The sequence below is a fragment of the Gadus morhua genome, chromosome 2 (assembly GCF_902167405.1).
Source record: "Gadus morhua chromosome 2, gadMor3.0, whole genome shotgun sequence".
NCBI lineage: Eukaryota > Metazoa > Chordata > Actinopteri > Gadiformes > Gadidae > Gadus > Gadus morhua.
Window position 1 is genome coordinate 22,159,883 of NC_044049.1, and position 25,871 is coordinate 22,185,753.

Consider the following 25,871-nt stretch of genomic DNA (forward strand, 5'->3'; position numbering starts at 1 on the left):
GACAAGGCTCTGTGTAGCAGAGACACAGTCTTTATGGTCATTCCTTGTCTGTTACCATGTGGCTCCTTGGCTAGCACACATTAACTAACCCAAAATGGGAAATCTGTCAAAGCACAAGTACAGGACAGTAAAAATATATGATATAATCTCTAATGATAAAGGCACAAAATCACACACCAACACACACGACCAAAGACACTGACATACAATCCGCCCCACACAAACACAGACACACGCACACGCACACGCACACGCACACACACACACACACACACACACACACACACACACACACACACACACACACACACACACACACACACACACAAGCACACACACACACAAGCACACACACCCGGACACCTTGTCTCCTGTGCTGATCCCCCTGCTGTGCTCCCTCCAGGATCTTCGTGTTGGGCCTGGGCTTCTTCAGCCTGTGCTTCCTGATGACCTCCCGGGGCCCCCCATTCACCGCCCGGTCCGAAGGTAAGCCCCCCCCCCCCCCCAAGGGCCCCAGAGAGCCAGAGTTCAGCACACCTTGAGGGCCCAGGGCCCCAGAGGTCCAGAGTTCAGGACACTTCAAGGGCTCCGGGGCCCGGCCCTCTCACAGCTCCTGGCCCTCAGTGTGTCCGCGTCGGTAATGAGGTTTCTAGGTTCCAACGGAGAGCTCTGTGGGGCGTCGCTGATGCAGGAGGCCCCTGATCGCCCCCCCACTGTGAGACGTCCCTGGCGCCGCAGAGATCAGAGGGTCCCACTGCTAGCACCCCTGGGGGGCCGTGTGTGTAAATGGAAATGCTTTGACCTAAGCTCGTCCATCTTTGATCCATCCAAACCGTACAGGGATCCATCTTTGATCCGTCAGATCCTTACCGATGATGTCACTAGTCCAACTGTTTCACCAGTTTAAACTAAATGGGGGTTGCAGACTCCCTTGATTTGGAACAAATGAAGGTTCCCCTTTCAGGAAATCCATAGTTCAACATGGCTGCTTGGTCCGTGTGGTTGAAAAAGACAGAAAAAAATACACAAAGGCGACGCCAACCAAACCACATTTAAACAAGGCCAGCACTTTGTTCATCATATATAAGTACAGGACAGTAATAATATATGATATAATGTCTAATGATAAAAGCACAAAATCACACACAAACACACACACGAATAAAGACACTGACATACAATCCGCCCCACACAAACACAGACACACGCATACACACACACACACACACACACGCACACACACACGCACACACACACACACACACACACACACGCACACACACACACACACACACACACACACACACACACACACACACACACACACACACACACACACACACATACACACCCACCCAGCCACACACCTACACACACACACCTACATAGCGACACCAACCAAACCACATTTAAACAAGGCCAGCACCTTGTTCATTATATCCACCAGCAGGGGTTTGGGGTTGGAGCAGGAGTTGGGATTTGTGTGTTTTAATCTCGACTGCATGGCGGGGTCAATATTGTCTATGTTAGCACGCTATTGATGGTCTCTCCACCTCCGGCGTCAAGCCATGTTTAATCTTGTCGACCAATCAGCTCAGAGGAAACTGGGCCTCACTCACTATGTATACATTATATCAACAAATCAAGTTCTGCCAATTCCCTTAAAGGCAGCCGCAGCCCTATTGACGTTATATTAATAAATCACGTTCCAGCCATTCCCTTCACATTATATTAACAAATTATCTCACAGATGTTCTCGTGAAATAATCTTAGCATTCACGTTGCATAGGCCAATCATGTGCCGACGATTCCCTTCAAGGCAAAAACATTTACATTATGTGCAAAGTGTCTAATTTACATAATGTGATTTAAAACACAAATTCATGGTGGGCGAAAATGTCGGAGATGATGCGTCAGGATGCAAACGCCATGAGCTCCTGAGCTCTACAGCAAAACAGAAGAAAAACCTATTGGAAGATATTTAATTTGAATTTTCCTTCACAAAAAGCATAATCATACCTGCACCACACCATTAACGCACATCCAAACTCCTGGATTCCATCCAGAAGGATCCCCCCCCCCCCCCCCCCCAGGAGGGAAAAAGCCCCTCCCCCCCTCCCCAGAATACAGAGACCTGGTACCCTCAACTAGACAGGCAGAGAAGCGGGAGGTATGCTAATGAAGTTTGGGTGCGAACTCTCAGTGTAAAATTAATCCGAACAGGGACATTTTACATCTGCCCAGAGACAGACCAGGACCTTCCCTCAACCCAGAGACATATCCTTCTGTGTGCCACCGAAACCTCATCATCAGAATCCCCAGACTTCATGAGGACAGCTCCTCTAAACTAGAGGAGGAAATCCCACTACGTCCCCACTATCTGGGTCGTGGACGTATTCTGATCTGTGGAGACCTGAATCACAGGGCTGGACTGGAGCCTGACAGCCTCAGCGCATAGGGGGATAAACCAGGAGAGATGGGGGCCATCCCCTTCAGGAAGGTTCCCCTCAGATATAACTGTGACAAAACTACAAATAAGCATGGACTACAACTCCCACAGCTGTGTGATTCAACCAAGGGACACCGTCAACGGTAGGGCTGCACGATATGGGGACATCCCGATTTTTTTTGGGTGAATGGCGATACACGATGTATATCTCAATATTTTCTATTGAGTGGGTTATCATTTTTTTTGTAAGTCAAAAGCCACATGTGAGATGTTGCAAGCACTTTTATCAAAACACAGGTCAGGACTGCAACATATATCAACGTGTGATTTTGTATCGTTATTTTCAACAAAATGGAACACTTTGAAGGTTACACAAATAGCTGCCACTTAAACATTGGTTGTATCATTAAGGAACTCTGGCTGGCACATGGCACATGTGCCAAGTGCCTGAATGTTAAATTGAATGAACATGTTTAAAAAAAAAAGGGAACAGTTTTTCATTTTCAAATAATTTCGATTAGGTAAGTTGTACCTTGGGTCCATTGTTTGAAGCAACTTTTTGAATCCATCCTGGGCTACCGTTGCGACCGGGACCATGTCTTTTGCGATGTGGTAGGCCACCGCTTTAGTGATATATCGCCACTTTGTGGTTTTCCTGTCATATGGCTCACCACGAGTGAAGGAGACTTGCAAAAGACATTGGTTCGGGGCAGAAGAAGCTTTCGCGGCCGGAGATGCAGCAGCACAGCCACAGAGTTTTACGCATTCATCATACTGCACTTTGTGCCGCTGCTGTAAATGGTGGCACAGAAGTGTCGTGCTTCCACTTTTAGCCGCAACGGTTTTGCTAAACTCTCTACAGATGACCTGCAGCTGCTGCTCATCTGTTTTTTTAAACCCAAAACATTTTCATATTATGGAGCCGTTGTTTCTCTTGTAAACAATTTCGTCTCCCGCTTCCGTCTCGTTTTCTTTACCGGTGTCCTCCATGCTTGTTGTGTTGTGAACTTGTGAGGGGGCGGCGGGGGCAGGAATGAGGCGTCTTTGCGCACGTTCGGAAGGACAGAGTGGGAGGGGTCGCGCTCGCGCTCACACAGTCTCCAAGGCAAACACAGATGCTTGAGGCGGAAACTGACAATTTTAACATATATATCGATATAAACGATATTGTCAAATATTTTATCCCCTTGGAAATTATATCGATATATCTTACATAGCCGATATATCCTGCAGACGGTAGATCTTGCGGAAACTCCTGTGGAAGATACACGTACAGCTCAAATCTTGGCAGTTGTACGGTAGATTATTGATCACAGACCTTAGCCTTGTGTCTATAATAGCGTTCACACCCTACTTACACAGAGCAACACCAAACCAAAGATGCGTAAAAAGCACACTGCTATCCTGCTAGATTGCGGGATAGCAATGTGGAAACATTTACACCTAAAGCAATAACACGAATGAGTCACATCTGAGGCAATAGTTACTTGGGCAGCAGAGGGAGCCAATGGGAGGAGAGAGCCAATCCAACACATTTGACCTCTCAGCCTCGCAATCAAGCCTGAAGGTTTCAAACTGACTAAGAACACTAGCAACGCTAAATGGTTGGGCGATGAATCCCAAAACACTAGAATTTGTTTGGAGACCTGTCTGATGAAAACATAGAGACACAGACCACCCGATTATCCGACTCCATTATTATGAGACCTTAGCACAGTACAGAAACATGATAAGGGGAAAGAGAGAGCAGCATGTTGAGAACCAGATAAATCCAGAGGAGATATATATACACAGTAGCTATAGATTCACACCATATCTGGTCTGAACAAACAAAACAGGAAGATCTCCTAAATAGAGATGCGTTGGTAAACCACTTCGCTAATCTACTGGCCCCATGGACCAAACACATATAAACGATACGTTACAAACACTAGAGTCAGTAATTAAAGATAACGGAACCAAATAGACTCTCCAATCATTTTCAGATAAACAGACCAAATAAAATCCTCCAAACTCCAATAGCGGTGGTGTAGGGGGAAGAACCTACGACTTCATCAAGCCCATGACCACACACAACTAAATGGGCTGTAAAGATAGTAAGGACAACCAGATACCTGGTTCCCCAAAGCCTGGGTGAGAGAGAGAGAGAGAGAGAGAGAGAGAGAGAGAGAGAGAGAGAGAGAGAGAGAGAGAGAGAGAGAGAGAGAGAGAGAGAGAGAGAGAGAGAGAGAGAGAGAGAGAGAGAGAGAGAGAGAGAGAGAGACACACAACCAGCTCATTAAAACCATTCGCCCAGACCCACCGTCTCACCAGGACCCTGCAGACCCACAGTCCAATAGCGTCCCCACTAACCCCCTGAGCCAGGTGTGTGTGGTGTACAAGGACGTGACAGGGCTTATGAGACGACCTCAGAGTAAGGAAAGATTCATTCATAAATTATTCACAGCAAGTGATTGGGTCCTGTGTGAGTGCCTGAGAGGGCGTCCACAAATACTATTGATTACCCTGCTGGGCCAATGTGGCCATTATTATAACTCAAACCCCAGGATCAATACAGCCCCGCCCCCCCTCACCCCCTGAAGGCTCCGCCCCCTCCAATAAGCCACAGCTCAAAGAGGTTTCAGAATAAGGGACACGACCTCAGATCATCGATATAAACCAAGATATTTCATCACTCCAGGACAAAACACAAGGGAGAAAAACGAAGGTATCGCTAAAAAGTCACATTGAAGAGTGAGTGGCTCAGAGCGGTTTGGGTAAATAGCATTTTTTTTTACTTTTTAAGATACTCTTTGCAACGGCACGAAATACAAGAGTAAACTTAAGCACATCAGTGCTGATGAGGTCACAAAGTCAAATTTAAACATTTATAAAAAAATTACAAATTCAATGAAAATATAAGCACATAAATTAAATTCAGTTTATTCATGGTGTTGTCTGTTTGTATTGGCGGCGTGTGGCTCAGGAGGTAGAGCGGGTTGGCTGGTAACCGGAAGGTTGCTAGTTTGATCCCCGGCTCCTCCTAGCCGAGTGTTGAGGTGTCCCTGAGCACGACACCTCACCCTGACTGCCCCTGACCAGCTGGCTGTCGCCTTGCGTGGCTGACAACGCCGTCGGTGTGTGAATATTAGGCAATATAGTAAAGCGCTTTGAGTGGCCACTGGTTATAAAATGTGAATGCAGTCCATTTACCATGTCCGCTGAGACACACACACGGCCTGCTTCAGAGAGGGAAGCCTGCTCGTAATCCATCTCTCTCTCTGGTAAGATGTTGTCCTCAAGGTTTTCAGGGCCCACCGGGGATCACTTGCACGGAGGACTGAAGGTCTTTATAGAGCTATATATCTCTGACCTCTCCATAGCCCCCCACTCCCCTCTGACAAACACCTCATCATCATGTCCTTCTCTGTCAGCCCGCGATGGGAGATGGGGTTCTATTGATAGACCTGAGGCCGCTGGAGGGAATGGCTTTGTGGTTGGTATTGAAATATGGACTAGGAAGGTAATCCACCAATCCTTATGATCTCCAAATCTATTTTAAAGAAGGGCATTTATAAGGGGAGCATTTCAAATGTTAAATATCCGATTCAAGTATTCCTAATATAGTTGATCTCATTACTTTCCTGTGCTTCTGTGGTGTGACATGAATAGTCCCTAGTGGGAAGAACAAAGTGCATCACATCTCATCTAACGGGTATGATGGTTTGCCTTGATGATCATCTTGTGGTGATGGTGGGAGGCCTGGGCGCCATTTTGGATCCACCACCTTCCCCCACCTTCCCATTCCTCCCCCAGCTCTGGCTTTCTTGGTTGAATTCCTGCAGTTTGCTGCACGTGCTGTTCTTACAACAAACACATGTACAATTTTGTGTGTTGGGTCTGAAGGATTGAACTGGTTAATGATCTAATTGATCTAATTGGTTGATTGATCTAATTTATCTAATTATAACTTATCTCATTCTAATGATCTCATTTTAATTGATCTCATTCTAATCAAGATTTTAATTGAGTAGGAGCTCATAAAATACTCCAGATCCCAGATGAAGACGAGTAAAGATTCTGCTCTACTACTTATCTTTTTAAAGGATTTTCTAAAATTGTCCACCTCAAATGAACCCCTTAAAAAAAAAAAAAAGTTTTGGACCTTAATCTCAAACCCAGAGTTCTACTGACCAATCAGCGCCAGCGGTTACATACCGGCCGCAGCCCGCTCTCCCCGACCCAAACCCAGCGCACCTCCCCCCCCCCCCCCCAGCGCCTCCTTCTTCAGAAGGTACCGGAGCTAATGAGGAGGAGGAGGAGGAGGAGGAGGAGGAAGAGGAGGAGTAGGAGGAAGAGAGGAGGAGGAGGACGGGGGGGGGGTCTGGGGGGAACCGGCAGCCATGAAAGCCGAGACATTGATCCTGCCGTATCTCCAAGGCTGCAGAGCCGCGAGACGCCCCTCCTTATTATTGTGTATTTTAATAAACCCTTTGAAGAGCACCTTCCCACCCGGCACCCTCCTCTTCCTCCTCCCCGGCTGCTCTTAATGCCCTCCCCCCCCCCCCCCCCCCCCAGACGCCGATGGATTAGAGAGGAACCCGTGGTGTAGGCGCCCCGTGTGTGTGTGCTCTTCAGCGTCGGCTCAGGGTCTTAAAGATACATGAGAGAGGCTCGTGTGTGTGAGGTCGTACAGAAGCTCTGCATGCGTCGGTGTCTAAGGTCTTCCTCTCGCTCGCCTCCCCTCATTTGTCTACCTGCTCATTTAAATATTGATTCAAGGGCGAGCAGCACAAGCCGGATCCTATTTATACACGTGGGGCGAGAGACTCTAAGCTGGGTTCCTCTCTCTCTCTCTCTCTCTCTCTCTCTCTCTCTCTCTCTCTCTCTCTCTCTCTCTCTCTCTCTCTCTCTCTCTCTCTCTCTCTCTCTCTCTCTCTCTCTCTCTCTCTCTCTCTCTCTCTCTCTCTCTGGATTAATGTGATCCTGGAGAGACGCTGGCTTCATCTCGCTGCTGCTACTTGGTTTCACTCTGTCCAATATGGAGTGTATACCCTGGCTTATGCATCCTCTTATGTTATGTATCTGGAGATGGGATGGCATAAGTATGAATAATGTTTAGCTGAGACCATATATGGTCCCTGGAAGTCCTGTCTTAGGTCGTGTACTGTAGGGAGATCTCCCTACATTACTTAATGCACACTTTTCCACCAATGTAACTAAGGACAGCTTGTTATTTCCTGTGCTACTCCTAGCTTTAGAACAAGGGTTATCCCTCGGTAGAGCACGACACACATCGTATCTGGCCTTTTGTAAAACCTTGAAAGGACTTGTTTCGAAAAGAGCAGTGATGAAAGCACTCAGGAGGAGAGTAGAGAAAGAGATGTAGAGAGTAGAGATGGGTGTGTAGAGAGTAGAGATAAAGCCGTAGAGACTAGAGATAGAGCTGTAGAGAGTAGAGATGCAGTAGAGATGGAGATGTAGAGAGTAGAGATAGAGATGTAGAGATAGAGATGGAGCTGTAGAGAGTACGGATTGAGGTGTAGAGTAGACATAAAGATGTAGAGAGTAGAGATGAGGAGGAGAGTAGGGGTTGAGCTGTAGAGAGAGTAGAGCAGAGAGAAGAGATAGAGCTGTAGAGAATAAAGATGCTACAGAGAATAGAGTTGCAGGTCTCTGGAGCGGGGGCGTGGTCACCCACCTGATTAAAATGCCAGTCAAGATAAATGCCTTATCCACTTATTATACGACGTACAGACATGAATTTTCTGCTCTACTCAATTTAACACATTCCGGTAACCTAAAGGTCGTTTGACGCCAAACACTGTTCGCTGCCAATTTGTCCCACGTCAATAAAACAATAAAACATCGTGGAGGTGAATGGAGCCGTACACATATTACTCTTTACCATTTGACCGATAAGAGACGTTAATTTTAAAGCCGCCAAGGTAAGTAAGGGAAAGGTCAAGGTAGACCAGGTTAACAAATCACAATCAGGTATCTTTGTGATGGTCGCCATGGTCACCTGACATGGTTGAGCTTACAGCCTCTTAACACTCACTCCTCTTATCTCTAACATAATAATAATAATAATAATAATAATAATAATAATAATAATAATAATAATAATAATAATAATAATGAATTTTATTTGTAATGCACTTTATATTGAGCAAACAATCTCAAAGTGCTACATAAGAAAAAAAAAGAAAAGTAAAAGTTAAAATTTGGAGAGAGAACGTCTCTCCAAAGGAAACAACTAATGAAAGGCTTTTTTAAAAAGGTAGGTTTTTAGGCCTTTTTTAAAAGTGTCCGGGGTCAGTGGTGCTCTCAGGTGGTCAGGGAGAGCATTCCAAAGACAGGGAGCGGCGTGACAGAAAGCTCTGTCTCCCATGGTTCGGAGTTTGGTCCTTGGGATCTGCAGGAGGTTTGCCTGACCGGAGCGGAGGTGTCGTGAAGTGGGCTGAGGGGTGATTGGTGAACTGACCGAATCATCCCTAATGTGTGTTAGTCTGGATCCTTATCCCCCTCATCCGGACGCTGCCATCGCTCCATCATTTTGCACTTGGATTAAAAAGCTAAACGCCGTTATAACTGAATCCTCTTCAACACACTGGTGGTTATTTTGGTGAAAGGTTGGAGCTCATCTTCAGTGGGCGTACGAGGTGGAGGGATGAAGTCCATTGGCGATGCTTTTGAGTGTAATTTATTCATTACTCGGCTGTTAAAGGACCTTTACATCAAAGGGGCCGTAAAGGACCGTTCACACCAGACGTGGAGCGCATAGGCGATGCGACAGAGCAGAAGAAATAAAAAAAAAAAGTAATTAATTATCGCGTCAGTACTATTTACACCAGCTGAGGCTTGTCCCAGACCAGGTCCTGGTCCTTGCCAGGACCAGGACCAAGACTGGGGCCGGTCTTGGTCCTGGACCTGGCGTGTCTTGGTCCCAGTCCCCAGGGGTCCCTTTGGAACGCGCTCTGTACGGCACAAGTGCGTCAGAGCCGACCGCAGCTGGGACTGCGTGGCGACTCACCGCTCGTGACGCTGAGTAACGGCGTTGGGGGGCACCGCTTCCCGGCTGGCCGGCCGTGGCTCATCCCCCCCCCCCGCCCCCCCCCCCCCCCCCCGCCGGACGGACGCTGATGGAGGTCTGTTATATCACGCCTCAGCGGGTTTCAATCCCTGCGCTGAGCGGCCGGAGGACGATATACATTTCTTCCTCCTTCTCTCTGGCTAAGGCCCCGTTCACACGAAGCCGATTTCATGGCGAAACCGCAAAGGTCTTGTACGGTTCGGCCTTCCGTACACACAAAGCCGGCGAATCCGCTGACCGAAACCGCAAACTTCTGAAACCACCCTCGGAGGTGGTTTCAAATCTACCCGGTTTCGTTTTGGATTCGTGTGTACGCCTGAAACCGACTGAAACCGCAAACCATGACGTCATCGCCCCACCCCTCGACCTTCTTGCCAATGGCTCTTAAGCCCGCGGAGTCTCAGAAATCACATGCGAGCATGCGCATAAGGGCAGCCTTTATGCGCATGCTCGCCTCTTCTTCTTATTTCATTTCTTCTGGATTTCTGTACCAGAAGAGGCGCCCCTTATGGGCCTGGAATGTGTACTACAGCGTTTCTACAGATCTACCCGGTTTCGCTTGGCTTCGTCTTTACGGAGATACTTTGAAACCGGATAGATCGAAACCGTAACCGTAAGAAGGATCTCCGTAAGAAGGATCTCCTCCTTGAGGGAGTAGAGGCCACGCGGCCACTATCGAGCTGGATGGTTTTTTAAGTTGCAGAAGCAACACATAGGGATATGCACATATGCATGCTCTCTCTCTCTCTTGGTGTCCCTCTCTCTCGTTCTCTCTCTGTCTCTCTCTAGTTCACTCTCACCCTCACTCAATATCTCTCTCTCTCTCTCTTGGTGTCTCTCTCTCTCGTTCTCTCTCTGTCCCTCTCTAGTTCACTCTCACCCTCACTCAATATCTCTCACTCTCTCTCCCCCCCTCCCTCTCCCTCTCTCTCTCTTTCTCTCTCTCTCTCTCTCTCTCTCTCTCTCTCTCTCTCTCTCTCTCTCTCTCTCTCTCTCTCCCCCCCCCTCTCTCTCTCTCTATTTCTCTCTCTCTCTCTCTCTCTCTCTCTCTCTCTCTCTCTCTCTCTCTCTCTCTCTCTCTCTCTCTCTCTCTCTCTCTCTCTCTCTCTCTCTCTCTCTCTCTGTCTCTACTCCATCTGAGAGGGGAAAGTCACCAGTGATCCTGATGATGGTAAATTGACCTGCTGGGCCAGAAGGTCCAGATGTCATGAATAAATTAATCTGACCTTTCATAGCTAATGGGATACCCCCCGACGGAAGGGGAGTGCGACTCTCTCTCTGAGCCGCTGGACAGTTCGGAGGAAGGAATTCAGAGGAGCGTAGTTTAGAGTTCATTGGGTAAAACTTCTTAAGTTCCTATCTTGAATTTAAAGGGGTGATATGCCACACGCTGTCAGTGTGATGAGCCATTACAAGCCGTTTGACAATCTGCCCTTCCCGGTGTCTTAGTGACATCACAAGTGGGCGTGTCAATCGCTCAACCTAGATGAGCGATTGATAGAAAAGCAACATTAGCTAGTACAGTCCAATGGGTAGGCTGCTAGACTGATCTATCAAGCGACATCTAGGTGGACACTCCCACTTGTGATGTCACTAAGCACAGGAAAGACTTGTAATGGCTGATCAATCACACTCACACGTTGTGGCAGGATATCACCCCCTTAAGTCATTCTACATTTAGTAGTGGACACCCCAACGTCCTCCTCAGTCTACCTGCAGGCCCTCTTCAGCCAGCTGTCCCCACCGGTCGTTAATGACATGCACGGGGAGTCACGATTTGCTGGAGTCTCTGGTGGACGGAAGCGTCTGTGAAATGACTAAACGGTGGATGGTGATGTTTGATTAATATGACAGCCGGACGAGAGCTGTATTGATTCCCGCTCTGTCCAGCTGGGACAGCAGAAACCTTTACATGTCGAGGCAGTTAGTGTCAGGCGTCCGTTATTGGTCGGAGAAAAACATGGAATGTTTTTTCAATGAATACATGAATACAACGTCTGGCGGTATATGTAATGTGTATGTATGAGTGTTCTCTGCATGGTTGGCCCCAGGGAAAAGCGAACAACCCTGTCAACCCTGGAATTGGTAATGCCTTGCTTGACAGTTCTTCCTGTTTGATACACATCTGATTCAATCAATCAAACACAAGACGGAGAAGTGTTTGGTCGGTCAGTTTCATCATCTCCCATTCTTCTGCTCAAACCTTTTGATGCAGAATATTCCAACCACACAATAGCTCATTTTGGTATGATCTTAATTGTCAAATCAAGTGTGTATGAGCAGTAAGTGGGACTCCATTAGGTGTCGCAGAGAACATATGTGTGTTGAAACACCAAACATATGTGTGTGGATCTGTAGCGTGGAAGGATGATTATATGGGAGCTAAACTGGCTCTGTCAATGTGGCGTCGCACTGCTTTGTGGTGTTCAAACGGCACGTTATCAATGGGACAGAAGATACAGTAAATAGTAGACTTTAAAAGGAGGGACTGGAGTTATTTTTTACTGTCGAGTTGGCTTGTTTTTTAAGTTGCAGAAGCAAAACATATGGGTTTAGTATCTCTTTCTCTCTCTCTGTCCTCTACTCTCTCTCTCACTCAAACACACATATACACCGTCACACACACACACACACACACACACACACACACACACACACACACACACACACACGCACACACACACACACACACACACAGACACACACACACACACACACACACACACACACACACACACACGCACTATCATTTCTTTAATAAAAAATGGGAGGATTATTAAAAATGTATCCGGCAGAGCGCGAGCGGCGCGGCCTTATTACTGCTGAGACTTACATGAGGGATCAGCGAGGAGCCGGGGCTGTCTGCTCCTCTCTGCTCATCATCTCACCGGCAGGTTAGACTCTAAGGCAGCCAGGACCTCCTCCTGCTCTCTCCTCCACCTGCTCCTCCTCCCTGCTCTCTCCTCCCTCCTGCTCCCTCCTCCACGTCCTCCACCTCCTCCTGCCCTCTCCTCCTCCTCCCCCTTCTCCCCCTCCCTCCTGCTCCCTCATCCTCCTGCTCTCTCCTCCCTCCTGCTCCCTCCTCCTCCCTGCTCTCTCCTCCCTCCTGCTCCCTCCTCCACGTCCTCCTCCTCCTCCTGCCCTCTCCTCCTCCTCCCCCTTCTCCCCCTCACTCCTGCTCCCTCCTCCTCCTGCTCTCTCCTCCTTCTCCCCCTTCTCCTTCTGCTCCTCCTCCTCTAAAAGTATCGTCACCAGGAACCTAATGGTCTGGAAGAGCAGTGAACTGGCCTCAATTTCACTTTCAAGATCTGTTGTGAATAACAAAACCATTATTCTTATTTCACTGCTGTTCTCTGTTCCTCACAGAGCGACTGACACGGGACAAACCACAACGCACCACCAAAAACGTGTTTTTCTGCGTGGGAACCAGGGAAAAAATGAACAGCGCATGTATTTATGTAGTCAGCCTTCATGTCCGTGAACCTGCTGTTCTAAATATTTTGCCTGCGTAAGCGTGGGTTTTGCGGTGCGCCCAGAATAGACGGTTAGCCATACATCCCAACTCGGCTTCAAAGGGGCCTCCGCACTACCTCTGGCCCGGTCTTCACAGGTGAAATTAGCATCACTGTTGAGTCCATGCAGTATCCCACGGCAACAGCATCAGCACCACACCTGCCGTGTGAGGGGGACAGAGAGAGAGAGAGAGAGAGAGAGAGAGAGAGAGAGAGAGAGAGAGAGAGAGAGAGAGGGAGTACACAGAAAGAGAGAGAGAAAGAGCGATAACACACAGAAAGAGAAAGAGTACACAGAAAGAGAGAGAGAAAGAGCGATAACACACAGAAGGAGAGAGAGTACCCAGAAAAAGAGAGAGAGAGAGAGAGAGAGAGAGAGAGAGAGAGAGCGATAACACACAGAAAGAGAGAGAGTAATCACAAAGAGAGAGAGAGAGAGCACAGAAAGAGAAAGCAAAAGACAGAGATTCTTTTTTGGCAATGTAAGTGTACATTCCCCATGCCAATAATCCTCCTGAAATAAGTTCAAGTGGATTTAGAGCATACCACACACCTCATGTTATTTTACAATAAAAAAAACAAAATCTTCCCTCAAAAAGCGCTGTAATACCTAGTCGAGAGAGACCGGGCTGGAGAAGGACATGATACCCGGGAGGGCGAAACAATGCCTGGGCTCATCAGAGGAAGCTCACAGAGGAAGCTTGGTTCCTCACTGCTGTCTTTGGTAGATGAGTGTTGGGACCACTAATCTAAGGCCTGCTGTAGGGGAAGAAGTCCAGGGCAGAGCTCTCGTTAGTCCCAAAGCTATGGAGCTTCAGTATAGTTCTGGATGTGGTGGGTTTTCATCGTTAGATCTTACAGAGCTCTCAGAGTTGGTCCCACAGCTATGGAGCTTCAGTGCCGTTCTTTGATGGGTTCTCTTGGTTAGATCCTACAGGGCAGAGCTCTCATTGGTCCCACAGCTATGGAACTTCATCATAGTTCTGGAGGTGATTGGTTCCCATGGTTAGATCTACAGGGCAGAGCTCTTATTGGTCCCACAGCTATGGACCCTTCATCATAGTTCTGCAGGTGATTGGTTCTCATGGTTAGATCTACAGGGCAGAGCACTCGTCGGTTCTACACATAGATTGTTTTATAGTTGTGACTTTAAAGAGGGACTCTAATAGCTCATAGATGTGATGCAGCTGAGCTCTAGTTGATACATATGTGTGACCGATATGTATCAACCAGACATGAGGAATCTTCTGTCTGATCAGCCACTTCCTTCCTGTAACCGGCCCGTCTCACACAAGTAGGGTCACACGTTCATGTGGCTCTATGAAAAAAAAGTCTCCTGACATAAATAAAAGTGGAAAAGGAAATTACAGTCATTTGGAAAATCTCCTTTTAAAATGAAACAGATTATTCATGTTTTCGTTAAACTACATTGACTGATTTAGATATTTATCAAAGTATTGCCTCTTATTTTTTTCATTGGCAGATTTAATTATTTATGTATTCATGTTTAGATTTAGTTATTCATGAATGTATTTAAAATTGACTTAACAGACATTCAATAGACCTTGGCCCTTCACATATGTGTTACTCTCACTGAATCAAGGCCGTTTTCTTTCTTTGCATGTTAAACCATAATAGATTTGAACAGACTGAAGGCTCACGATTCATCTGATTCATCTAAAGCCAAACATAACTTATGAATCATGAGAAGCTGAGTGAATCACTAGATTATGGTTCCTATATAAGTACTCCACCATGGTGAAGATGGAGCTCTATAGTTACTGTATATGTTCCTAGATTTACTCTACCCTCATTGGATAGATAGAGCTACTCATTCTCTTATCCTAGGGTACCAAAGAGATACCTATAGGATAAGATGCTGTGTGTAGCATCTTATCCTAGCTATCTCTGTCGTATACTGGGAATGTGTTAACCTAGCCATGGTTAGTGCTTGGCACTTGTTTCTATGAGCATTCTTACCGTAGTGACAGCAATATATTGTTGTTTCTCTTTCTTGTGACAAATGTACTTATTTTAAGTCGCTTAGGATAAAAGCGTCAAAGCTAAAGGCCTTACATGTTAGATGTAAATGTAACCACACTTTTAAACCAACCCCCCCCCCTACTGCTGCCGGACAGGACGTGATGGTGTCTATTTTTAAGACGTGAAGAATAGCCGTTGTGATCCACCGTTGAACAAAGGCTCTTTCACACGGCCCACAGCTCGCTAAACCCTGCTTTGGTTTAGGAGGGACTGTTTACACTCTCACACAGCGGCCAGACACAAATGCGGATCTAATGTGATTCTGTTGCTCATGAAATGGATTGGTACCCAGAGCCCCGGAGCTGGTACAGAGTCGTTAAAGGAGAATTAACCTGTCTGTGTTGGAGCCGGACCCCTGTATTAACAAGACCAAGAGGAACAACAACAGGCCCCGGGATACTGGCTCCCATCAGTCTTCTCTTCTGCTCAGACAGTGTTCTGTGTGACGCTCGCTACCTCGGGGACCAAGACGTTCTAACTATGTACAAGCGTCTTGTTTGGCTAAGCTACTGTCATCAGCACATCTTCCAAATGCAGAGGTGTGTGTTGTCCTAGATGTGTGTGTGTAGTAGAAAAGGTTCTACTGCAGTACGATTATGCTGCAGTAAAGCAGGATTTTGCATTAGATATTTTTTTTTTTATGTTTTAGGGTTCACTTTCACTGTCACCGAGGGATTTACTAATTCTTATTTTTAATTGGAGGTTATGAGAGTAGTTCTGTTTAAGCAGCCTCACCTGGCCGTGTCCGATTGGACTCTGGGGCCAGGTGAGGCTGCACACCTGTTGCACATTGAGTCATCAGTGGGCAAAGGTTGAACCAGCCATCACTGTACACACTCAAGGAGAGATATCCTGCATGGCAAGATGAAGCATCCTTGCCATTTTCATTGACTGCAACTTTAAAAAAATAAACCGGATTTCTAACACCACCACCCTGTGTCTTTGTATGGAGGAGCCCAGTAGAAGTCACAGTGGTGGTGTGTAGCATGGAAACCGTTCCAGTTACCTACACATTAAGATTCCTAGGGACGATCCTCTCATTCACCTGCATGTGGCTCAGGACGTAGAGCGGGTTGGCTGGTAACCAGAAGGTTGCTAGTTCAATTACCGTCTCTTCCTAGCTGAGTGCCGAGGTGTCCCTGAGCAAGACAGCTCACCCTGACTGCTCCAGACGAGCTGGCTGTCGCCCTGCGTGGTTGACACCGCCGTCGGTGTGTGACTGTGCGGATGAATGGGTGAACGTGAGGGCAGTATTGTAAAGTGCCACTGAGTGGCCACGGGTAAAAAAAGCGCGGTATAAACGCAGTCCATTCACTGCTACCCCTGGGGGTTAGAGGAACCAGAGGAAGGACTAGAAGCAGCTGGCTGGAGGAACGTCCAGAGACGAGAGACAGGGAAAGAGGAGGGACGGGGGGGGAGGAGTGACGAGAGGAGAGAAGGGCAGAGAGGAAAGAACGTTTGAGGGAGAGACGGGTTGTTATTGTTGTTGTTTCTGGGTCAGGGTAATGTATGAGGTCTGCTGCTGTGCAACGCTTCTGCCCACACTCGTAGCCCAGAGGCTTGTTGTCCACGACAACCGCCGCTGAGGCATTCTGGGTAAAGACCATGGATCTTCATTTGCCAGCACTTTACTTTATATTCTGGAGTTTGCTGTTGTGAATAAAAGCAGTTGAGAGTGTGTTCGGTGTGGTTTGAACTGGAGTCGAATAACAAGGCGGCTTTATTACGTTTGGGGTTTGAAAGTTTCAAAGATGAATCGCCTCATATAAAGAGGGTCCATCGACTTACAAATTCACATCGACTTACATATTCACATTTGATTACATAACAAGACACGTTTTATGTATAACCGTATAAATATTGCCACAGCCCAGTCTACGGTAGAAATATCACAACTGGCTGGAGAGGTAAAACGATATGAGATTTGATAATTTTTTTGAGTTCGTATTGAATAATTCATATTGATCATAATGTCCTATTCATCACTGTACACATGCATAAAGATCTTAACTCATCATATCTTAATTCTGGGAGCAAACTGAGGGAAAATTTAAGATCTGGCTACAGCTAATACACAACAGTCATCACAGTCATCCTTCTTTAGATGACACACACACACACACACACACACACACACACACACACACACACACACACACACACACACACACACACACACACACACACACACACACACACACACACACACATACACCTTCTGATTAACAATGGAGGTGGAAGAACAGAACTAACCAACAGAACAGAACCAACAGTCCATGGTGCGACCTGGCCACCACTTTTATGGGCCCACAACAGAAACCACTTTAAACATGGGGCCAAAACAGCCCGTGTGAACCGAGGCCAGAAATCATTAACATGAGCTAGTGTTTGCCCGGTGTTTGCCTGGAGCCGGTGTAAGCCTGGGGTTAAGGGTTAGCCTGGGGCTAGTGTTGGCCTGGGGCTAAGATAGGGTTGCCACCTTGGATTTGAGAAAAAAAGGGACACTCGATCAAATGTTTGGGGCGGAGGGCTCGGCCATTATTACCAGTTCAGACTGACCAATGAACATACAATTCGGACTAAGGAGACGGAAACAAAGTCATGTTAATAAATGTATTCGTTCAGGGGTCACCAGGGTGGATGTACACCAGCAGATAATTTCAGTCCAGCAGCCATGTCAACACACTAGACTAGAACACAGAGAGAGACATCACATGAGACTGGATCACAAACTTTCAACATTGCTATTATTTCAACATTTATATTTTTGTATTTCTTGTTTGTTTTGGTGTTGTGAGTGTGTGTGTGTGAGTGTGTGTGTTTGATTATACGTATGTGATTGATTAGATTAGTATGTGTTTATGTTTGTACGAGACTCGGAATGCATGGTTAATATAACTGTATTTATGGACTCCAGGAAGAATAGCTATGCTACTGTGCTGCTGCAAATGGATATCCAATAAAAAATAAAATAATCAATAAATCAATATGGGCTATTGGAATATTATGAAGACCCCCATGAAACTAGCCGTGCTATCTATGAGCAAATTGTGGATATCATAGAAAAAATGGTCTGCGTGTAAGTCAGATAACCGTTGACCGTATAGGCCTACCGTTTTTTTCGTACTGGTGGCTTGCATGTTTTATTTGCTCCATCTCCTTCCTCGTCAGTCTCTCCTCCCATTGCAAATGAAGACGCAGCGCTCGACTCCACTCACACTGAGTGACTTTCCTCCACTTTAATATGTAAACATATTAAAGTGGAGGAAAGTCACTCAGGGAACACAATTTCAGGGAACACAATTTCACAATTTGTGAACACAATTTCAAACATAAACTTAAGTTTGAAATTGTGTTCCCGCTCTGTCTGAGAAGCGCAAGAATGGAGCGTCACGGTCACGTACGCATAGACGGGAAGAAAACTGGGGCAATTTTAAGAGCCATAGAAGCACAGGAACCGTATTAGACTACAGAACGAAAGTAATCAAATGAGGTGTTTGCGTTTTCCCCCAAAAAACGGGACAAATTGTGTCCCGGGAGAAATTTATTTTTTCCCGGGACAGCTGGTGAGAAAAGCCCCTCTTGTGTTTTGGGGCCTACAGTAACCACGGCGATGCACTAGCGGTGCATTTAGTTTAAACACGGTAGTCGGGATATCCAAGTACGCACCCCCTGAAGTTGGATTCCCGACTCGGAAAGCCGGAAGACCGAATGACCCCTACCTCAGCATCCAAGATGGCTGCCGCCCCATCAATAGTGACAGCTGTCATTGTATACCGTTTACCAGCAGTTCTGTCGTACACATAGTAGTGTCCGACTTCTATTGTAGGACATTTTACGGTGTTTGTTGGTGAAAAAATATCAAGCTACGCGTGATGCATTATCAACTGGCATTGCTAAACTGGCCTGAACTGGTATTGCTGGTGATTAATAGCACCCAGGTTCTCCAGCCTGTACTGGAGCGCCGTCATTCCCAGCTCGGACTCCAGAGCTAAATGGACTGCTGCAGTATAAGTGAGCAGAGGCTGTATGTGAGTGTGTGTGTGTGTGGGGGGGGGGGGGGGGGGGGGGGAGGAGGGGGGAGGAGGGGGTGGTGCGGACAGGGTCATCAGTAATTGGCGCCCGGGGGAGACGATGGAGAACAACAACAGTCCAGATGATGTGACCCCGGAGTCTCGCCAGCAGGAGGACGTTTTCTTAAAGCTGAGAGAGAGAGAGAGAGAGAGAGAGAGAGAGAGAGAGAGAGAGAGAGAGAGAGAGAGAGAGAGAGAGAGAGAGGGGGAGAGGGAGAGAGGGAGAGGGAGAGAGAGAGAGAGAGAGAGAGACAGAGAGAGATAGAGAGAGAGAGAGAGAGAGAGAGAGAGAGAGAGAGACAGAGGGAGAGGGAGAGGGAGAGGGAGAGAGAGAGAGAGAGAGAGAGAGAGAGAGAGAGAGAGAGAGAGAGAGAGAGAGAGAGAGAGAGAGAGAGCTGCTGCAATGTTGTGTACGGGTTCAGAGGGAAGCTCATGAAATGATGTCTTTTAAGCAACATGATGATAAGTTGTTCTTGTTTTTGAAGAAAAACTCAAATTCTCTCTCTCTTTCTGATAAATTAGAGAGCTTTCTTGGTAGGCTAAATATTATATAACATTGCCAAAGCATGAAAAATACTAAATAAGATAGATAAGTACTCGACCAACAGCAAACAGAATGATTAGGGTTGTCAAGCATTTTGTAAAATTGTACTCTCTTCCTATTTCTCTCTCTCCCCTCTTTATGCCTCTTCCCTTGTGTCTCCCCTGTGTCACATATCTGTGTCTCTCTCTATGTCTCCCTCTCCATCCCTTCTCTCTCTCTCTCTCTCCCCTTTCTGGCTCTCTCCTCCCTTGCTCTCCTCCCGCCCCCTCTCTCTCTTCATCTCTCTATTCTGTCACTGTCCCCCTCCTCCCACCTCTCCCCCCCCTCTCTCCCTCCTCCCACCTGTCCCCCTCCCCTTCCCCCTCCCATCTGTCTCCCACCTGTGTTCTCCCCCCTGTCTCCCACCTCTCCCCCTCCTCCCACCTTTCCCCCCCCCCCCCCGTCTCCCACCTCTCCCCTTCGTCCCACCTGTCTCCCCACCTGTCTCCTCCCCCCTCCCCCCTTGTCTCCCACGTGTCCCCCCTCCCCTCCCCACCTGTCCCCCTCCTCCCACGTGTCCCCCACCTGTTTCCCCCCTATCTCCCACCTCCTTCCTCCTCCCCCCTGTCTCCCCCCTGTCTCCCCCAGTGCTGTCAGGCGGGGGGGAGTCGCGGGGGGTGCTGAGGAAGATCAGTGAGATGCTGGAGGTGATCCTGAGGCGGATGGACGCGCTCTCCCGACTCAGCAACTCCTCCAGCGGCGACGCCCACCGCCTGGAGGAGCTCAGCTCGGCCCTGGACAGGTGCGCACACGCACACACACACGCACACGCACACATGCATACCAAAGAGACACACGCAGGCAAATAGACATGCACACACACACACCATAGATGCGTTAATGCCACAGATGCATCCATCGTACCAGCCCCAGGCATGCATGTCTAACCATCCATCCATCCATCCATCCATCCATCCATCCATCCATCCATCCATCGAGCAATAGATGCATGCATACATACATACATACACACACACACACACACACACACACACACACACACACACACACACACACACACACACACACACACACACACACACACACACACACACACACACACACACACACACACATACATGTATACATATATACATACATACATACATATATACATACATACATACATACATACATACATACATTCATACACTCATACATACACCAGTAGACTAATACGTACATAATATACGTTGTACATCGAGAAGTGCACATGGAATCGCACACATAATAATGTGTGGACACACACACATGTAGGTTTTACGGTCGTATTCGTGTTTTGTGAATTCTGCTTGAAGTCATTTCAAACATTAAGAAAGTCAGGGGGCTATTTTAGTCTTCGCTATATTTGATTGAAGTACTTCGTGCCTTCGATGTCGGGACGCTCCCGCCTCTCTCCGTTCCTGCTCCACACTAGCGCTCCTCTCCCGTTTGATGGTTCCGACGTTGCGCCCATGAGCAACCACCGCGATCCCCGCAGGATTCTGCAGGTGTTATGTATATTCGTAAATAAAATTCATGTTTCATCTCGCCGACGCAGAGAGGCTGTTTTTCACAGACCTAACGACCCGGTTAGGAAGAGGAGGGAAATCAATTTCTATTGATTACAAAACTCATTTGTAAATCATATGTATACATATAGAGCATCAAATATACTTTGATGTGCATTCTGCAGTTTTATCTCAACGCCTCCACCAGGGCTTCCTCCGAGTGCAGCTGTTGAGTCCTGGTTTACCATCACTCTGCTCTAAATGACTCAGCTTTGTCAAAGTTTTCTGCTCTGAAGACACACATTAACACACTGCTGTGGTGTGCGTGTGTGTCCAGCGGCTGCTGTCGCGGTGGTGCCACCAACCTAGTGCACGTCCCGGCGCTGTCTCCACCTACACGTCGCACTCAAACATAAACTAGTACCAGGAGATTCAGTGAAGGCAGCCGCTTTTGAATTTTAAAAACGCAGGAGAGAAATCCCAGAATATTTATTCCTGCTCTCGACAGGTTCGGCCCCCGAGCCCAAGTTCCTGTTCAGCAGCTGCCTCAAACGCTCCGGAGATACCTGCTCTCCAGACACGCTTCACAGGCTTAGTGGGAGCGCGTCAGCCAATCAGCAGTTACCTTGAGGAGCTCGCTGTCATCGTTTAGCGAGCGCCGTCTTTGAGTGGCGCCGCGGCGTAGAGTAAGGAGGTGTCAGAGCCGGCGTTTGAAATTCAGCTCTCCGCTTCCAGGGCTCCGCGAGATTACAGAGCAGACAAGGATGAGCTGCGTGGGTTTGATTGGCGTGTGATACGCGGCTCGGGGGCTGTGGCGGAGGTGCTCGGGGGTTTGGCTCCCAGCCCTACAGGGTACCGGGTTCGATTCCCCTTGTATATGGACCCCTCCCTGTAGGAAGACTCACCCCAGCTCATTAACGCTGTGCGTCTGACTTCACCGCGAGGCGCTTTGGATGAAAGCGTCGAGAGCTATTTGTGTAAATGATAAATTAGGTGTAATTGATTTAGTTAAGAGCAGACGTCTATCAAGAGCGGTTGGAAAATACGGTATGTGAAGGTAGAAAAGATTGACGTCAAAGACTGAGGTGCATCAGAAAAACGCCACGCAGACACAATGGAGCTCATTAGCGGGAAGGCAAGACGTGAGTCACATGACCCACGGAACGTTCCGTTGTCAGCGCGGCGCCGCCCGCTGTTCTCGGGGAGTTGAGGTCAGTCCCCTGGTAACGAGGCCTCGTTAGGCCCAGGCTGCTGATTGGCTGCTGAGTGTATCACAGAGCTGCTGCTAATGGCCGCCTGATGCTGAGGGCTGACAGCCGCACAGAGGAGGAGGAAATGGCCGCCATGCTTTAGGGAGCAGTAAGAGTGGTGTTAGTGGAGTAGTAGTAGTAGTATTAATAATAATATTAACATTATTATTATTATTATTATTATTATTATTATTATTAGTGTAGTAGTAATAAAAGCAGTAGAAGTGATCTGGTAGTAGTAAAAATAGTAGTAGTCGATTCAGATTATGAGGTCAACGATTCGATCTACAGCGATTATCGATGCATCTCGATTCAACAATTCTTTTTATGTACGTTTCCAGGCGTGATTTTCAAAAATATATCTATGCATCTGCATATATACTCTGAGTTTGCTGCTCAGAGTTTGCTAATCACTTTCCTACTTTTGTGATGATCATTAAAGACATCAACAGATGAATTAACTTATCTAATATTTTATTAGAGATAAAGCTTGTGTCACAAATATGACTTTCTATGAACAATGCAATAATCAATCAAAGTATGTAAAAAATAGGTTTCGGTTTTATTTTATTTCTAATCTTACTTTTCTATGTCTAAAGCTGCACTTGAATTAGAAGGAGTTCTTGTGTCTGTCAAGACCAATCAGATTGGCCAATACACACTGAAGGTGAATTAAATAATTTGAAAATTACTAAAATGATCCCTCTCTGGCGAACAGAATGTTGCAGCAGGCGAAATAATTATTATTTTTATTTTTTTTTAAAAATCTGATTATCAATTTATTGAGACGGAATCGTTCTAGACAGGATCGCGATGCATCGAAGAATCGATTACACCCCTAGTAATGGTGTAGTAGTATTGATGGTAGTATGATTAATAGTAGTAGTAGTGTAGTAGTAATTAAAGCAGTAGTAGTGGTGTGGTGGTACTAGTAGTAGTGGGTAGTAATAGTAGTAGTAGTTTTAATAGCAGTAGTTGTGGTGTGGTAGTATTAATAGTCATATCAATATCAGTAGTAGTGGTGATGTAGTATTAATATTAATAATAATAATAATAATAATACATTTAATTTAGAGGCGCCTTTCAAGACACCCAAGGTCACCTTACAGAGCATATAATAATAATAATTAATATTAGTATTAATGGTAGCAGTGGTGTGGTAGTATTAATAGCAGAGGGAGTATGAGTGAGAGTATTAGTAGTAGGAGGAGGATGTAGTGGATGAGGAGAAATACCCCCCCACACACACACACACACATGCACACACACACACACAGACACACACACACACACTTTTTTACTTGAGTTTGCAATCGGGGGCAAAAAGGAGTGGGTGATTGTGTGTGCGTGCGTGCTAGCTTGTGTATGTGTGTGTGAGTGCACATGCATGTGTGTGTGTGTGCGTGCTCGGGCCCATGTGTGTGCGTGTGTGGTACGGGGTCCTTCTTTCTGAGTAAGTTAATGCTTCCATCCTAGAGCGCTCCTTGGTCTCCATGGCAACAGCCCTGTTTCCACCAAGACTGTACTACAGTAACCCACTTCTGTCAGGTGATTTTGTACCAAAATATTGCGTGTGTGGTTATATTCTTACCATTAATATAATGGAAATTGTTATTGAATACGGGCTACCTTACCCTGCAGAAAAAATAGCTGTAAAAGAAATGAGTGTTTACTCGACATTGGATCATGATTGGCTTTACCCAGTGTCAATGTGGCTTTGAATCGATAAAGTTCTATGTTATGTTTGAACACGGCTTCTACCATAGAAGACATTCCTATAGGTAAATATTCCACGATTGTTTAAAGCAAAGAGCCACCGGGATCAAATATAATAATCCTTGTTCCTTCTGAAAGTTCATGGGAATGTAATTGGTCTCGCTGGGACTGGAATAAAGTAAATGTTTTTTTAACAGGCAAGCAAATACCTCTTAACTTTTACGTTAGAGCTTCCTCTGCTCAGATGATTAAAGAGGGTGGTTTAGCCTTCGGGCTGTGTAAGCTGCTGGAAACAGGACAGACAGAAGGACAGACAGACAGCAGGACAGGACAGACAGCAGGACAGGACAGACAGCAGGACAGACAGACAGCAGGACAGACAGACAGAAGGACAGGGCAGAAAGCAGGACAGACAGACAGCAGGACAGGGCAGACAGCAGGACACGACAGACAGCAGGACAGACAGCAGGACGGGCAGACAACAGGACAGGACAGACAGAAGGACAGGACAAACATCAGGTCAGGACAGTCTGACAGGACAGCAGGACAGACCGCAGGACAGGACAGCCGGACAGCACAGCAGGACATGCAGCTGAGCAGGACAGTATTGGTAACAGAGTTCCAGTCCCAGCCCGAGCGCTCTGGGTTCGACCCTTAATGTCTGAGCCTCACCCTCAGGCCTCTAGAGCTGCCTGCTCCTCAACAACAGCCACATCATCACTGTAGTTTCGACTGGCTAAAGGCTTCTGCTAAATGGTACAATAGGGATGCATGAAATATTAGTCCAGAGGCTGAACCCAGCAGGGAGCCGCAGTGAGAGCCTCACACTCTGCGGGAAGCAGACTCTGTTCTGGTGTGATGCCACGACCGGTGCTGATTCAGATACCCTCGTTTATCTTGGAATATCGATCCATTCTGAGGATAGACATCCAGGATTAAACACACCATGGTTCAAGACTCAAAGAGTCCGTCTGCCGCTCTCTCTCTTTCACTCTCCCGCACTCGGCGTCTCTCTCTCTCTCTCTCTCTCACTCACTCACTCACTCACTCTCTCTCTCACTCACTCACTCACTCACTCACTCACTCACTCACTCACTCACTCACTCACTCACTCACTCACTCACTCACTCTCTCTCTCTCTCACTCACTCACTCACTCACTCACTCACTCACTCACTCACTCACTCTCACTCTTTCTCTTCCTCCCTCACTCACCATCTCTCTCTCTCTCTCTCTGGATTTTCTCCTCCCTGCCCTTTTTTCGCCTCTGCTCCCCCTCTACCTTTCTAATCCCTCTCCTCCCCCCTCCCTCCCCCTCCCTCAGATTCTCCCTCCCTTTCTTTCTCTGATGCTTTCTCTTTCTCCCATCCTCCCTCTCTCCCTCTCTCTTCCTCCCTCCATCTCCCTCTTCTCTGAGCCTCTCTCTTTCTCCCTCCCTCTCTTTTTCTCTATCTATTGGACTCTCTTTCTCTAAGCCACTTTCCGCTCACATTTTTTATTCTCTCCCTCTCTCTCGTTCGTACAGAAAGATTCACTATCTTTCTGGGCCTCTCCAATGCCATGTCTACCGTATATCAATATAGGTAACACATATTCTCCCTCCCCCTCTCTCTCTCTCTCTCTCTCTCTCTCTCTCTCTCTCTCTCTCTCTCTCTCTCTCTCTCTCTCTCTCTCTCTCTCT

General features: G+C 47.0%; 1 protein-coding gene across 1 annotated transcript in view; it reads left to right on the plus strand.

Annotated features, from left to right (window-relative positions):
- The window catches only part of LOC115557070 (alpha-1,6-mannosylglycoprotein 6-beta-N-acetylglucosaminyltransferase B), an 80,210-nt gene that overhangs the window by 1,635 nt on the left and 52,704 nt on the right, over positions 1-25,871 (plus strand). The window contains exons 2-3 of the mRNA XM_030374654.1: positions 404-486; positions 20,324-20,477. Coding sequence (XP_030230514.1) covers positions 404-486; positions 20,324-20,477 — 237 coding nt within the window. The remainder of the gene's footprint in view (positions 1-403; positions 487-20,323; positions 20,478-25,871) is intronic.